This window comes from Geotrypetes seraphini, chromosome 2 (genome assembly GCF_902459505.1).
Source record: "Geotrypetes seraphini chromosome 2, aGeoSer1.1, whole genome shotgun sequence".
Lineage (NCBI taxonomy): Eukaryota > Metazoa > Chordata > Amphibia > Gymnophiona > Dermophiidae > Geotrypetes > Geotrypetes seraphini.
This window is the reverse complement of record NC_047085.1, coordinates 425,930,347-425,947,874: the sequence shown is the minus strand read 5'-3', so window position 1 is coordinate 425,947,874 and position 17,528 is coordinate 425,930,347. Positions and strand designations below refer to the sequence as shown.

At 42.9% G+C, this 17,528-nt stretch overlaps 1 protein-coding gene across 2 annotated transcripts in view; it reads right to left on the bottom strand.

Annotated features, from left to right (window-relative positions):
* The window catches only part of MINDY3 (MINDY lysine 48 deubiquitinase 3), a 394,770-nt gene that overhangs the window by 251,172 nt on the left and 126,070 nt on the right, over positions 1-17,528 (bottom strand). For both annotated transcript variants that reach the window (XM_033931199.1, XM_033931200.1), the window contains one exon: positions 13,670-13,743. In XM_033931199.1, the coding sequence (XP_033787090.1) occupies positions 13,670-13,743 (74 nt within the window). The remainder of the gene's footprint in view (positions 1-13,669; positions 13,744-17,528) is intronic.

Here is a 17,528-nt window from a genome sequence, read left to right as displayed (position 1 = left end):
TGGAGGAGTAATAGATCCTGATCAATTTTCAGAGGGTTGTGTTCGTGAGAAGCTAGCTAAAATAAAGGTAGGCAAAGTAATGAGGCCAGATGGTGTACATCCAAGGATGCTGAAGGAACTTAGGGAAGTTCTGGTAGCTCTGTTGACTGACCTTTTCAACAAGTCTTTAGAGTTGGAAATGGTACCGAAGGGCGGATGTGGTCCCTCACCACAAAAGTGGAAGTAAGGAAGATATAGGAAATTATAGGCCGGTAAGTCTGACTTCTGTGGTAAGCAAATTAATGGAAATACTTTTAAAACAGAAAATGGTCAAGTTTCTGGAATCCTGTGGATTACAGGACTAAAGGCAACATGAATTCACTAGAGGTAGGTCTTGTCAGACAAATCTGATCAATTTCTTTGACTGGGTGACCAGAGAATTAGATAGAGGATGTGCGCTAGATGTGGTGTATTTAGATTTTAGCAAAGCCTTTGACAGTGTTCCACAAAGACGTCTAATAAATAAACTGAGTGCCCTCGGGATGGGTTACAAAGTGATGGGCTGGGTCAGGAATTGGTTGAGTGAAAGGTGAAAGAGGGTAGTGATCAATGGAGATTGCACTGCAGAAAGGGATGTTACCAGTGGTGTGCCTCAAGGTTCTGTTCTTGGACCTGTTCTTTTTAACATTTTTATAAATGATATTGCTGAAGGGTTGTCAGGTATGATTTGCCTCTGCGGATGATACCAAAATTTGCAATAGAGTAGACACCCAGGATGGGGTGAATAACATGAAGAAATATCTAGTAAAGCATGAAGAATGGTCTGAAATTTGGCCGCTAACATTTAATGCTAAGAAATGCAAGGTCATGCATTTGGGTTGCAAAAATCTGAGGGAACAGTACAGTTTAGGGGATGAAGAACTTATATGCACGACAGAAGAGCGGGACTTGGGTGTGACTGTATGTGATGATATTAAGGTGGCCAAACAGGTTGAAAAGGTGACGGCGAAAGCTAGAAGGATGCTAGGTTGCATAGGGAAAGGTATGATCAGTAGGAAAAAGGAGGTATTAATACTCCTATATAAGACTTTGGTGAGACCTCATTTAGAATATTGTGTACAATTCTGGAGGCCGCACCTTCAAAAAAATATAAAAAGGATGGAGTTGGTCCAGAGGAAGGCTACTAAAATGGTGTGCAATTTTCATCATAAGGCATATGGGAACAGACTTAAAGATCTCAATCTATATACTATGGAGAAAAGGCTGGAGAGGGGGAGATATGATAGAGAAGTTTAAATACCTACATAATGTAAATGTGCATGAGTTGAGTCTCTTTCATTTGAAAGAAAACTGTGCGAGGGCATAGGATGAAGTTAAGAGGTGATAGGCTCTGGAGTAATCTAAGGAAATACTTTTTTTATAGAAAGGGTGGTAGATGTGTAACACCCCTTAGTTTCAGCGCACCCTTTCTTAACACACAGAAATAGAATATGTGTCACAATGGTGTCAAAATCCCTAGGACAAGGCTCACTTCCACCTTATTGCTACAGAGGTTTTAGGAAACTTCAGGGTACGTGTAGTCTCCAGCAAAACCACCAGGGAGGAAAGAGATCAATATTTTTAATAACTTATATAAACTGTTTATTATACAAAACAAAATTAAACATAAAAATTATTCAAGTAAGGATTGAAAAAAAAATTAACCCTCTGTGTGCACACAGTAAAAATAAAGTTAACATCTCTTGCGTTGGCTAGCACTAGAACAAAAAAACTGGATGTCTGGATGCCACACTGGATGATGCTGAATGTCACACTGGATGATGCCTGGATGCCATACTGGATGCCTGGAGTACGCTTCTACCACAAATAGCTCTGAATTCAGCTCTCCACTGCTGCTGCTGCTGTTCAAAATTGCTGCTACTTACAGCTAACTGCTATTGCTGCTCCTTACAGCTCTCCACTGCTGCTTCCTTTCAAAACAAAACTTAAGAATCCTCCAATGCACACCATCTCCCGGAATTCCCACAGGGACTTTCTTATTCACTTTGTTACACAGCTGTGCAAAAACTTATCTTTATTATGTCTAAGAAAAAATAAAAATTATTAAAATTAGCAATTCTTCTCATTGTCTCTGTAATCTCTTTTTTTGTTTTACTCTATGCCATCTCTGACTTGGCGGTCCCATGGGTGGAGGTTGCAACGGCTCCTTCTGCTGTATTTCTCCCTCTGTAATCCATAGTTTGGCTTGTATAAGTAGTTGTTGGGCTTCTAGTGCTGATGCAACTTTATGTTGTTTGTCTTCTAGCATAAAAGATAATGGATAATGCCATTTATAACGAATATTATTTTTGCAAGCATCTAGTTACTTCACTCTTGGCGATGTTTCAGAATTGCTGATGAAATATCTGCAAACAGTTCCACTTTTACGTTGTTCCATATCAAATGGCTAGTTTTCCAAGTTGCTTGTAGTACTCTCTCCTTCTGGGGATATCTTAAGAAACATGCTATATCCCTTGGCCTCTCCAGTTTACGTGGGCCCAAAACTCGATGTATCCGTTCGAATTCTATAACTGGAAGTTCTACATCTGGATTTTCTGTTTGTAGAAACTTATGACAAATAGACTGTATGAAAGTTGTCGGGTCTTTAAACTCTTCCATTTCAGGGATCCCATGAAACCTTAGATTATTTTGTCTTGCCCTATTCTCTCCATCTTCGACTTTGAGAAGTAACTATTCTATTGATAAGTCCATTTGTTTGCAATGTTGTTGGATTTCCGTTATCTCTTGTTTGTGAGAAATAACCCGCTCCTCAAATTCTTGCAAGCTCTGATTCATATCATCCATTTTTTTATGTAAGCAGTCAATATTAACTTTGATATTAGAGGTGAACACTGCTAATGATAATTTGATATCGGCCATCCATTGTTTTAAGTCCCCCTTACTAGCCAGTACTGAGTCTGCTGGAGGAGATTCTAAAGTCTCTAGCGTTTCTCTTCATAGTATAGTTGTTATCTCTTCTTGTTCCTGTGTTGAACTTTGTTCCAAAGCTGGCTTTTCCATCACACCTTCAGCATGATATGCAAATACTTTAAGGTCAGGTGTGTTTTCTTTTTTTTTTTTTTTTTTAATTGTTTATCATTTCAATACATCCAAAATACATAGATGATCAAAGAAATGCAAAATTATAAACTCAGTTAGCTATACAAACTAAGCACCAGAAATTAAACAATGAAATATTTATCTAATCCTCTCTATGCCGCTCCGTTGGTCAGACCACGCCTCTGCTCCTGCACTCCTTCTGTCCTGGCCAAATCGCCAAAACCCATCCCAGGTACAGCATTCCCCTTCGCAGCTCCTCCAGCGTGTCTTAAATTCTGCAGGAGAAAAAGAGGACCCACTTCACTCCAGCACTGACGAGTGCTGCCAAAATCAGCTCTCAGTGGGGTAATTAGCCAGTTTTTCTCCTTAGCAGTGTGGAGACCGGGTCTGTTCACACACTACTCTGCCGCCATCTTGCCACTCCCCTCCTTTATCTTGAATATTCAATACTGTGTTAGGAGATTTCCTCCCTGATTCTATGTATAAAGCACATTATAATATATGTTCATAAGCTATGAAAAGCAGTTATAATCCTATTGTCCAGTTTAATACAGACATGAAAATCTTAACAATGATACTTGCAAACTGCCTTGAAAGAGTTCTCCCCAAATTAGCCCACTGGGATCAAACTATTTGTGAAGGAGAGATTTTTAGGAGGATAGTGATCTGACAGATTATGTGTAATGGAAAAAAATAAATAAAAAATTAAAGCTGCATATAAATTACTTGCTTTATTCCCGCAAAATCCCAACTGAGTTCAATGTGATTCAAAAGTTAAAGAAGCTGGACATTTTTCAGGAATTACATTTTATAAAAACAAACGTAGAAAACCCATTGAGATCAAAACAATAAATGGCTCCACCTGCTCCTTCGTGCACCAGTGTTGAAACATCTCCAATGCCTTAGCATAAACAGAGACCGCTGTAGGCTTCTTGACTCTGAGGAGAGTAGCAATGACTACCTCAGAGTTTCTTTTGCAATCTAATGCTGCGTGCTCAAGAGCCATGTCATGAGACCAAAGTGATCTAGATCTTCTATGACCACTGGGCCCTAAGATAGAAGATCTGGCTGCACCTGCAGTCTGAGATGCTTGTCCCTCTGAAGACACACTAGGGCTGAGTACCGCAGCCTGTATGGCTAATCCGGTGCTACCACTCTCCCTGAGTGGTTTGCTTTCCTGTGAAGCATTTACCCTATCAAGGGCCATGGAGGAAACACATACAAGAGCTCTCTCTTTGGCCATGGTTAGACTAGGGTGTCTAGGCCTTTCCTTCCAGGCTCAGATCTTTGACTGAACAAACGGTTCACCTTCTTGTTCCTCACCATAGCCATCAGATTGAAAATTGGCCAACGCCATCGAAGAACACTAGACTGAAATGCTTCTACAGATAATGTCCTCTCTCCCGGGTCTAAGGTCTGCCTGCTGCGGTAATTAGTCTGGACATTATTCACTCCCGCCACATGTGCAGCAAAGATCATCTTCAGGTGTAGCTCTGCCCACCAGAACAATAAGTGAGTTTCCAGGCTCACCTGTGCACTCTCGGTGCCTCCTTGGTGACTGATGCTGTAATATTATCCGAAAGAACTCAGACCACGTGTCCTTCCAGAGTCCTCTCAAACTTCTGTAATGCCAGACAAATGGCTCGAAGCTCCAGTCTGTTGATGGACCACTTTATCTGGGAGGCCCCTGCACTGAGCATCTGTTGCAATGGTCTCTCCAGCCGAACAAGCTGGCATCTGTTGTGAGAATCACCTACAAAGTTATCCTGAGGGACACAGCCAACAACCCATACTGCACTGGGATTCCAGAGTCCATGGGTGAGTCAACTGAAGGGAGTCCATTTGTGGAGACCACCAAGACAGCAGCATGTTCTGGAAAGGGCGTGTGTGAGTCTTTGTCCAAGGGACATCTATAGTGGTCGCCAGGAGCCCAGCACTTGAAGGTAGTACCACATAGCTTCTGCCAAGGACCCCGATGCGCCCTGGAGTCCAAGCTTCCTTGCATGACCCCTGGCTCACTGCCAGATCTCCTATGAGGATCCCAGCTATCCAAACAGGCTCTCCACATCAAATTAACAAATTCAGGAGAAAAGCTTGTAATAGACAGCTCTTGAGTCCCCTTTAGGTATCTCTAACTTAAGTCTCTTGGGCTTTGCGCCTTCCCTGCTCTTACACTTATGTCACTGCTAGTCAGGGGCTCCAAGAAGGATTGTCTTCTGGGAAACAGCCCCCCCCAAAGGTTTCTCAGCCCTAGAGACCAAAGAAGAGGCTAAGCCCAACGTGCCCATCTCCCCTTCACGTGCTGCGTGGCACATGTAGCACCTCCGATGTCCATTAATGAATGACATAAATTAGGGGTAAAAGAACCTGCGGATTCCATCCCTGCCAGTTTTGGGGCAAAACAAGGTGATATGAAGGATTTGGAGAACTATGAAAAAAAAATTTCTGGAAAGTAGAGGTAGGCTTCTTTCAAGTTTAGGAAAGCTAGAAATTCCCCCAGAACTACCTTTGCAATAACTGACTGCATGGTTCAAGGCAGCGTTTTAACACCAAAAAAGGCTCAAAAAACGCTTGAAAGTAACAGGATTTTAGAGCTTGGGGCCCCTATAAAATGTAGCAGAAACATCCAAAAATAGGTTTTACAGAACCCCCACACACACACACATTTTGCCTATAAGCTATAACAGCTTTACTCACCATGTCATATGCTTTGAAGGTGCTACAACCTTCCTCAGCTCTAACTCGTACCTGAACGTGAGAGGAAAAACTTTGCCTCAATCAGCCAGTCCTCCAAACACTGAGATCACTGGGCTTCCGGTCAGACTGATCTTTAACCCTTATGGAATTGTGTGTATGAAGGGGTGAGGCAAAATTACAGCTGGCACCTTGAAAGAGCCCCACTGAGCCTCCTATGGATGCCTAACAGTCTGCGCTCAAGCTCCTGCGAATCAGTAGGTGAGCTATGCAACAAGGGAAACAGACCCTGAGCTCCACAAAGTTTCCTGCAGGCTGGCCAAACAGGTCCCCAAGGGATTATTAACCTGCCAGCTGCAGACCCAAGTCTGCTTCTTCTCTAGGTATGCCGAGCTTTCCCCCGCATTGGGGAGCTCTGGTGTACCGAAAAATATGAAAAACACCAAAAATAATAAATATATAGAGCAGATCAGAAAGACACCTTCCAGCTTGCGTGCAAAAGGAAAAACTGAAGAGGGCAGCAGAGCCCTCTGGAGGAGGTGGTGGAGTTGAAAACCTGGAGTGGATTCCTTCTGCATAGCATGCGGGTATGGGAAGAATCCAGAATAATACACCTATTGCACTAGAAGAGAAGATCAAGAATAAGCAGAGACAGAGCACATAATACAAACCATAGACACAAAGGTTGGAATATTGTTTAAGTTTAGTAAACATTTCTGTGCTAACTGGGCTGGATCAAAGGTAGGGAATATCTGTTATTTTGCCATTCACCTCCAGCCCCATGGTCACCAGGATATACAAAAAGAGATTATGTACTTACCCTGGTAAGCTCTTTTCTAGTAGATAGGTGAGGTATTATAGACAGATGAGTAGTATCACTATGGCTGCGTGCCACTGCAAAAGTAATCCACTTCGGATTTTTCCTTTTGCCTCTGCTGTACTTCACTGGGCTACTTAGCTCCACCTGCAGTTAGAACCCAAGCACTGAGAGCCACCCAATAAACGTGAAGTAGAGGTACCTGTAACAACAGCTTAGAAACAAACTGTTCTGTTCAAGAACTAAAATCAATAGTAATGTTAACCACCAACACAGGCTTCACAGGAGCTCAGAAACTACTCTCATATAAAGACAGAAACAAATATATAATATTCTTTTCAGTCCCCAAGGGCTTGCAGGAATCCAAGAATTAGCTTGGAGAAGCATAAACAGAAGGTAGGTGCAGGAAGGACAACGGTCGAGGGGCCTCCCACATGCTACTGCTGTCTGGGTCCATGATGGCAGTTTGAAGATGCCGGCTCTGGCGGATCAAGGCTGGGCCCCTTCAGCAATTCCTCTGTTGGGCGTGGTGGACATTAGACTTTGATGTGGTTCCCTTGTGCAGCTGTCTTGGATGTGTTGCTTCTGGTGGCCACACTGGAGTCCTCTGGTACTGTTGACTCTGATGCCAGTGGTTTGCCACTCCTCTATAGTTGGAAGTCATGGTGTTGCTGGATATGTCTGTCAGCGCAGTTTGGTCTGTCAGGCCTGCTTGGATGGTGTGCGTCCAAGTGGTGACTATGTCGGAAAAGTTCTGTACCCTGCCTTTTCTGCTGGATCCTGCTTGTCTTGTTCTTTAGCCTCTTTGAAAATTGTCTCTATTCCTTTGTGACGAAGATCTGATCTAGATCTGCTGACTGGTGTTATGATTTTTCATATTGGACATTATTTTATTTCATTTGGTTTTTCAGCTAGTTTATTTCTTTTTGGTTTAACTTTTTTACTCTTCTCTCCTTGTGCCTATTGTATTGTTATGTTATATGTTTTTATTCTTTTTAAATTTGTAAACCGCTTTGACCTCTTGCATTAAGCGGGATATCAAGTGTACAATAAACAAACATAAATCATAGAATGTTTCACCTACTACTAGAAAAGAGCTTACCAAGGTAAGTACATAATCTCTTTTTTCAGTGCAATAGGTGAGACATTCTAGCCAGATGGGACGTACAAAAGCAGATCCCAAAAAGCTAGGGTGTGCTTGCTGCGCTAGTCTGTAAGACCACATCCACTCTGTAAAACTTGGCAAATGTGAGAAGGGAAGACCATGTTGCCACTCTGCAAATCTCAGAGGAGACAGCTCCAGCTTTGGCCCATGAAGACGCCACACTACTGATAGAATGTGCCTAGAAGGAAACAGGGGACTGCTTCCCAGAAAGAATGAAGCCTGATGAAATGGCCCTATGGATTCATCTGAAAATCCTGGCCTTGGAAGCGAGCGCACCCTGCTTAACAGAATGAGTCAGCACAAACAGATGGACAGAGAGACAAAAGTCATTAGTGACCTCCATATAGTGGAGAAACACTTTGTACACATCCAGTTTCTTCAAAAGACGATCTTGTATCCTGGAACAAGTGCGCTGAAAGGCAGGCAAATGTACTTCCTGATTAACATGAAAAGTCGAAAGCACTCTCGGCAGGAAGAAAGGAACCGTCCTTAGGGAAACTCCAGTCTCCGAGATATGGTGAAAAGGTTCTCTGCAAGAAAGAGCCTGGCGTTCCGACACATATCTCGCCGAAGTAATGACAAGCAGAAAAATGATCTTGACCATCAAAGCCAACAGCGAAGCATCTAGAATGGGTTCAAAGAGAGCCTTGGTAAGACTAGACAGCACCAGGTTAAGGTCTCCGGAAGGGAAAGGGTGTCTGATACTGAGGTCTGATACAAAGGTCTGACATGAAGAGTCCCCTTCAAAAACTAGCGACATCAGGATGAGACGCCAACGAGGACAAATGATCCAGTGATCTAAAACAAGAAAGCCTGGCCACCTGAACCCAAAGAGATGCCACAGTAAGGCCCTTATCCAGGCCAGCCTAAAAAAAGGGCAAGAACCTTCGACATCTGAACAGGGTAACTTACCAAACCCTGTCCTTAGTTGGCCAGGAATAATGACAATTGCACAAATCTTTTCCAATCAGTTATTTTTTATTAGTTTTATCATAAGAATATAAGAAACGCCTTCGCCAGATCAGACCTAGGTCCATCTAGTCCGGCGATCCACACACGCGGAGGCCCATTTAGGTACTCCTTTATGGAGACCCGGATTTCCCGTATCCCTCAATATGATTAGCAAGAAGGTATGCATCCAACTTGCATTTGAAACCCAGAACAGAAGTTTCCATCACAACCTCCTCCGGGAGAGCATTCCATGCTCCCACCACTCGCTGTGCGAAACAGAACTTCCCGACATTAGTCCTGAACCTGCTACCACTCAGTTTCATAATCATAATCAACCTTCATTAGGTAATTTGTGCAGGAAAATCATATAAAGTCAGGCATGTCAAAGTACATCTCTCCTGGCAAATATGATCTCTGAGAAACCCCTGCTACCAGGTTCACTTATATACTTTTGCAATGCCTAGTATGACATCACACCTGTCAACCAATCAGCCAACAGAGAGGCCGTCCTTAGGTATGAACAAAGAAAATTCCTTTTAACATAGTTACCAGGCTTAAGAAAAGCTTTACAAATTATATATCTGTTCACAAAACTTTCTGCATATGTATAAACATTATACTATACCCCCTAGAAACTTTGAATCCAAAACAGCTTTCTATGTGAGAAGAAAACTTGCTTTGAAAAAACTGACAGTTTCAAGTTTCATTGACACACACAAAACCCATATAACCTTCCTTACTGGAAATAGCTATGTGGGCTAAAGGAGCCCACCCTTCACAAGTTTCTATGGTAGGCTAGCTGAAAGGTCAGATAGGTCAAACTGCAGATGTGTTACTTCTCAGGATTTCTTCAGGTTTAAAATATATAAAAACATGTTTTCAAAACCAATTTTCATGTTTAAACATACATTCACATTCATAATCACTCATGGGATCCCATCATCCATACACAAGCAACACTCGTAGTTCATTTATAATCAATACTGCTTTCAAAGCCTATTCAAGAAAGATTTTCTTCTATACCCAGCACTGGAATGTAAAATCAAGATATGCTTAAAACTAACAAGCTCACGAACATCTGTTATCAATTATGCCATGATGAACTTTTGGCGTGAATCCTTTAACAAAGAACAGGCACATAGAAGGACAGAAACAAAATGGAGGTAGACTAATACAAAATGGAGTCATTAATACCTCTATAAGTGTTATGTATATCTAATACTGGATTTCCTCTATGATCTGGCTTAATAGCAAAATACATAAAGAAAATATTATTATGCTTTTCATTATCTGAGTGTTTTTCTGGCCTTGGCTGCAATCCATATTCAGATTTTTATTTTTGTATTTATGCACCAACTTTTCATAAGTTTCTGTTGGCCGTGGCCTTATCTATTACATCTAGCTAGATTTATCCAGAATCATTTGAAAAGGAGGCATCTCATATGTAGAAAAATCTACAACATACTCCACAAACATGTCTTGCACACTATCCATTCCATTCCATTACAGCATTATAGCGCCCCCTACCAGCCAGCCAGTGCCACTACTTACATCGGAGCTGAAAAAGGGTCCATCTGGTCCTAAGCGAACCAATGTTGGAAGGTCTTCCACGCCTTAGTGTAAGCAGAAACTGTGAAAGACTTCTTAGACTTGAGAAGAGTATCAATAACCACAGCAGAATATCCTTTGTGTTCTGAGGCTGAACGCTCAAGAGCCATGCCATAAGAGCAAATATACCCGGATCCTCCATGCAGAACGGACCCTGCGTAAACACATATGGATGGGTCCTCAGACGAAGGTTGCAACCCCTGTGCAGACATATCAGGAGGCCAATCACGAGCCACCAGAATGATATGGCCCTGATGGATCAAGGAGCAAAAGGGGCACTCAGAGAGGATAAGGCAATAGTGGAAAGACTGAATTAATTTTTTGCTTCGGTCTTTAGGGAAGAAGATGTAAGAGATCTACATGAACCGAAAATGGATTTTCAAGGGTGATGATGCGGAGGAACTGGAAGAAATTTCGGCGAATCTGGAAGATGTACTAAGGCAAATAAAAATATTTTAAAAAGTGATAAATCGCCTGGACTGGATAGTATAGATCCCAGGGTACTAAAAGAGCTCAAATAAGAAATTGCTGACCTGCTGTTAGTGATCTGTAACCTGTTGCTAAAATCATCTGTAGTACCTGAAGATTGGAGGGTGGCCAATGTTACACTGATTTTTTAAGGGGAGATCCAGGAAATTACAGGCTGGTAAGACTCACTTCAGTACAGGGCAAAATGGTAGAAACAATTATAAAAACTAAAATTGTGGAACATGTAGATAAACATGATTTAATGAGATGGAGTCAGCATGGGTTCAGCCGAGGGAGATCTTGCCTCACCATTTTGCTTGTCTTCTTTGAAGTTGTGAATAAACATGTGGATAAAGGTGAGCCAGTTGATATAGTGCAGGGCTGGCCAATTCCGGTCCTCAAGATCTACTGGCAGGCCAGGTTTTCAGGATATCCACAATGAACATGCATGAGAGAGATTTGCATACCAAGAAGGCAGTGCAGGCAAATCTCTCTCATGCATATTCATTGTGGATATCCTGAAAACCTGGCCTGTCAGTAGATCTCAAGGACCAGAACTGGGCAGCCCTGATATAGTTTATATAGATTTTCAGAAAGCTTTTGATAAAGTTCATAGAAACATAGAAGATGATGGCAGAAAAGGGCTACAGCCCATCAAGTCTGCCCACTCTGCTTACCCACCCCCTGTCTATGCCCTAATGACCCAATTTCCTTATCTTGACCCTCGTAGGGATCCCACATGGGTATCCCATTTATTCTTAAAGTCTGGCACGCTGTCTGCCTCAATCACCTGCACTGGAAGCTTGTTCCAATGATCAACCACTCTGTGAAGAAATACTTTCTGGTGTCGCCATGAAATTTTCCGCCCGTGTTTGAGCGGGTGCCCTCTTGTGGCCGAGGGTCCCTTGAGAAAGAAAATATCATCTTCCACTTCGACACGTCCCGTGAGGTACTTAAATGTTTCGATCCTGTCTCCCCTCTCTCTACGTTCCTCGAGAGTGTAGAGCTGCAATTTGTTCAGTCTCTCTTCATACGAGAGACCCTTGAGCCCTTAGATCATCCTGGTGGCCGTCCGCTGAACCGATTCAATTCTGCGCACATCTTTACTGTAATGTGGCCTCCAGAATTGCACACAGTACTCCAGATGAGGTCTCACCATGGCCCTGTACAATGGCATTATAACTTCAGGCTTTCGGCTGACGAAACTTCTATTGATACAACCCAATATCTGCCTTGCCTTAGATGAGGCAGATATTGGGTTGTATTAATAGAAGTTTCGTGAGAGGCTCCTGAGAAAATTAAAGAGTTATGGGATAGGTGGCAAAGTTTAGTTTTGGATTAGGAATTGGTTATCAGTTAGAAAATGGAAGTAATCTCCATACATACGCCACCCCACCTACTAGTTTAAATGCCTAGAAACATATTGCCTGAATTTCTCAGCTAGGATTCTTTTTCCTGCAATTGTAAGGTGCAGTCCATCATTACAATATAGTCTCTTGTTTTTCCATGTATTGACCCATCCTATGTACCTAAAGCCTTCTTGATGACACCAGGCTTTGAGCCAACTATTGAAGTTCTCAGTAGGCAGTACTTCTGAAAAAACTACAGTCTTTACAAAAGGTTTTAACCTCTTAGCTCCCGAAAAGCTTTCTGTGCTGCAAGTAGGTTATTGTTGGCTAGGTCATTTGTTCCAAGGTGGATAACAACATCAGGGTTCAAAATCTTTGCTTCTTCCCTAATTACAGTCAGTATTTGTCTGGCATTCCTGGTAGGTAAGAATCCTGGAAGGCATTTCACTTCTTTGAGTTCCTTGTCCTGTGTTCAAGGTTAATCCCTCTGATGATGGAATCCCCTAGCAGTAATACTTTTCTGGTTTGAGCTTTTTTATATGTGCTTTGGGGATGCTTTTCTTCACAAGTTATCTTCACTTGTTCTAATTACTCCTCAGTTCTTTTATCTTCAGCTCTAATGGAGCATAGGGATTCTTTAGAAGTAACAATTGTGAAGGTGGATGTTTCAGTGACACATGCCGCAGTCTACCTGAGCCTACTGTGATCCATTTATTCCTGGGTCATTTTATTCTTTGGGGAGTGGTGGTAAATTGGTATATTTGTGTGGGGTAATTGTAGCTGCTTTAATTGCCTCCAATTATTGCTTAAGTTTTCAGAGCTCCTCTTTGATACTATCAAGTTGAAGACAGATGGGGGCAAGCTTTGAGTCTCCAGATGTTGTGATTGGGAACTAAAGCATCACAATAATTGCACTGAATAAAATTAATCTTGATTGGTTGGAATTGGGATCGACTGAGACTTCTTGATTATTGTGCTGTTTCTATATGAGTTGCAAACCCTGGGATGGGTGGGGTGTGGGGAGGGAGTAAAGTCCCAGGGAGTCCTTCTCCAGTTGCCTGCTGTCCTTGGATTTCTTCTTACACAGCATTAGTCTCACACAGTCAATGTTCCAAACTCTGTGCTCTGAAACGAATCCAAATTCAAAGCAAAACCATATGGATGAGAGGAGGCTAATGAATCTCAGAGGTCAGAGCTACCACTCTAACCCTCCACCATGACTGGTGACATCACCAGAAGTCCACAGCTAATTAATTTTTTAATGTTTTCTTTTTGTTTTTTAATGGCACTTTTAACTAACAGCACAAATTGAGCTACAGTAATTAAGAAAATTAAGTTAGGTGCCTAGATCAGCTAGGCAAGTTGATCTTGGCACCGTTTACAGAATTAAGGTCATTCTGAATATACAGTACTCTGAGTATTATCAGACTTTAAATGCCAAATAAATAAATCAATCATCCCTACAGTAAATGCACTTCAATAATTTTATATATGCACCAACTGTTTTAGGAAATACACTGAAGAGAAATTGTAGCATACCTTCCATGGCCATATACAGGATCTATCAATGGTTCTTCAGAATCCTCAATTTCATTCTTTATGTTCTCAATACCCTAAAGAAAACATTTCTTATTAAAATTAATGAAATAGTTACATTAAAATCTTCCTTCTCCCTAAAAACCCACAAAAAACCTCAAATATGATTATAATTATTCACTTACAATGAGCTATAGTAGAGAAGGAAAGATTAGGTTCTTACCTAATTTTTCCAGTATAAGGGTACAGTACATCTCGCTTAATGAAACACTTCACCTGACCCTGTACAGCTGTATGTGTTGTATATTGTGTAATAACTGTTTCTTTTGCTTTGGGGCGTAAATAAATAGTGGGGAATTTTGATGCAATACAACACAAAAAAAAAAAAAAAAAAAAAAAAAAAAAAAAAAGGGTACAGTAGGCTTGACATGTGGGTTTATTCCTTTCACCCGTGAGGTTTGCAAAAGGCAACATCTACATTTTTCAACTCTGCATCCTTGCAGTGTCTCATCTCCTCAGTTCATATCAATGCAACGGTTAACCCTTAAGAAGAAAAAATAACAAGGAGGGGGCGAGGAACTCTCTGACATTGCAAGTCTTTTCTGCTCTGGAACAAGAAAAATGAATTAACTCAATGGATACATATCAAACAAAGGTAGAACCAAACAAGCCACCAACCTGAGTACAACTAGCACTAACATTTATACAGTTCCCATAGCCCGGGGGTCGGCAACCTGCGGCTCCAGAGCCGCATGCGGCTCTTTTCCACCTTTGCTGCGGCTCTGGTAGTGTGTCACGCAGGCATGCAGTTACAAGTCCGGCGTCGCGGCGGGAAATATCCATGCTGAGCAGTGAGCTCAGCATATACACAGATGAAAGCCTTGCTTGCTGATTGGTCCGGCGGCCCCGCCCCGCCGTGCCGCCGGACCAATCAGCAAGCAAGGCTTTCATCTGTGTAGTGCTGAGCTCACTGCTCAGCATGGCTATTTCCCGCCACGACGCTGGACTTGTAAGGTGCACGCCTGAAAAAGAAATCATCCTGGCCGGGGTCGGTGTCATGCTCCGGAGATCTACAGCCTTCCTATCTCCCTCTCCCTTCTACCTGCTTCCGGCCACATCCCCTGCTCCGCGGCTCTCTTCGGCAACTCAGCAGCAGCGATCGACACAAGCTTCTGACGTCGGGGCCTACCCTCTGCGAGTCCCGCTTGTTTCAACTTCCTTTTTCCACAAAGGCGGGACTCGTAGAGGGAAGGCCTCGATGTCGGCAGCTTGTCTTGATCACTGCTGCTGACGAGTTGCTGAAGAGAGCCGCGGAGCAGGGGGGTGTTGCCAGGTGCAGGTAGAAGGGAGAGGGCCAGATGCAGGACTCGTGGGTGAGGGAGGAGAAGAGAGAGAGAGAGAAAGAGAGAGGGGAGGGAAACAAAAGGAAATCTTTCATACTGGGCTGGGCCGGAGTGGAGGGAGGGTGGAAAGATTCTAGCTACAGGGTGCAGTAACAAAGGAAAAGGGGGGAAAGCTGAAAATGGAGATAGTGACACAAAGAAGAGAAAGAGTAAGCAGGACCTACTGAATAAGGATAGAGATACAGAGGGAACATGAAGAGGAGGTGAAATAAAGACATAGAAGTAATACTGAAAAAGTGTGTGTGTGGGGGGGAGATAAAGACATTGAAAGGGCAAATGGTGAACATGGGGTAAAGACAAGGACAGAGACAAATGAAGATTCTGAAAAAATGGTGAGATAGGGATATAGGTGAGATGGACACAAAGAAGGGTGATGCTGGAAAATAGGTGGAATGGTAATTCTGACAGACACAGAAGGGAAATGCTGGATCAAGGAGAGATGGGGCTCAGGCTGGATGGAATGAGGAGAAATGCCTTGTTGGCCCGGAACTTCCTCTCCTACGTCAGAATTGACGTCAGGGAGCGGAATGCTGGTCAGCGCAACACTTCTGCAGGGAAAGCTTGGGACGGCGGTGGCTTGGGGGCTGTTCCCCGATTGCGGTGGCAGCAAACCGAGTGGCTTGGTGGAGGGCACGGAGACAGAAAGAAGGGGGAACAGGGAGACAGAAAGAAAAAGTTGGGGGAGAGAATGAGGTCTGGAGGAGAGGAAACATACAGGAGGCTGAAAGAAAGGAAGAAAGATTGGATGCACAGTCAGAAGAAGAAAGTGCAACCAGAGACTCATGAAATCACCAAATAGCAAAGGTAGGAAAATGATTTTATTTTCAATTTAGTGATCCTGTATATATCATTAAGATAAGAAACAATATATGCAGTGTTAGATTTGTTTTATAATGGTTTTGCGGCTCCAAGTTTTTTTTTCTTTTCGAAAAAGGGGTCCAAGTGGCTCTTTATGTCTTAAAGGTTGCAGACCCCTGCCATAGCCTATCCCAAAGGTTTCACTGTAGTGCTAATGGGTAACTCTTCTTACTTCTTTAACAGAAGTACATTAAACCTCTTCATTCTCACTTGGTCGTTCACAAGCATCTGGAGACACCCATATGTGTCTGAGGTAGAAAGCAGGCTAACTTCACATCTGACAAGAGCAGGCCATCAAGCCTACTTTACCCTTATAGTGGAAAGAAGATTTGAGGTAAGAATCTAATCTTTCCTACAAGTGCTAAAGGTACAGCAGGCTTGACATGTGGGACTTACCAAAGCAGTCCCCTAAGTCTAGGACGGGGCAGATGAGCCTGCTGCGAGCACTGAGGATCCAAAAGCAATGTTCATTTTTGCTGCTACATCCACTCTGTAAAACTATGGAGGAAGGAATATGGATCTGCTCTACAGATCTCCTGGGGTGAACTGCCTGGGATTTTGTCAATGAAAAAGTCACACCTCTGAAGTAATGCACTTTCAAAGAAATCAGTGGCCGTTTACAACAGCCAATGTACACAGACGAGATAGCCATGCAAATTCATCTGGAGATGGTCGCCTTTGAGGCAGGTGTTCCCCATTTGTTACGGTTAATCAACTTAAAAAGATGATTGGAAGATAACGGAGAAGGGCTCTCCTCACGTTCAGTAATGCTAAGACTTAGTCTTTTTTCTTCATGGCCTTGGCATGGAACACCAGAAGCCAGACTTCCTGATTTACATGGAAGGCTGAAACCACTTTTGACAGAAAGAGAGGCACCATATTTAGAAAGATGCATTCTGTAGGGGCTCTCTAAACCACATTAAGATTCCATGTAGTAAATGGTTGTCACACAGGAGGCTGCAGCCGCAATGCTCCCTTCAGGAATCTAGTTACGTTAGGATGGGAAGCCAAGAACTCTTTTTCCACTCGAACTCTAAAGCACAAGAGGCTGGCTACTGTCACCTTAAGAGAGTCAACCGCTAGGCTCTTTTCAAGGCCATCCTGAAGGGATGACAGTATTATGGATATGGGAGCCATGTATGGCTCTACCTTCTGACCATTACACCAGTGCTGAAACATTTTCCAGTAGTTAATGTAAGCCACAAGTCACTGGCTTCTTGGATCATAGAATGATAGTTACGATTACCTGAGTATCCTTTCTGTGCTAAGGTTGCATGTTCAAGAACCACACCATAAGATCAAAGAACTCCAGATCCTCCAGAGCAATTGGCCCCTGTGACAGAAGCGCTGGTTATAAGGGTAGCCCAAGGCATCTGTCCTGCTGTAGACATACTAGGACCTCATACCATGGATGATGTGGTTAATCTGGTGCCACTAGAATCACCAACCCACAATGGGTTGCTATTCTTCGAATGACCCCGGCCTACTGATAGCCACAGAGGAAACACGCTCAACAGCTCTTCTGTTGGCCAAGGTTGGACTAGAGTGCATACAGTGGTGCCTTCGTAGCTTGAATCGCTGGCTGAAGTACCAAGGTACTT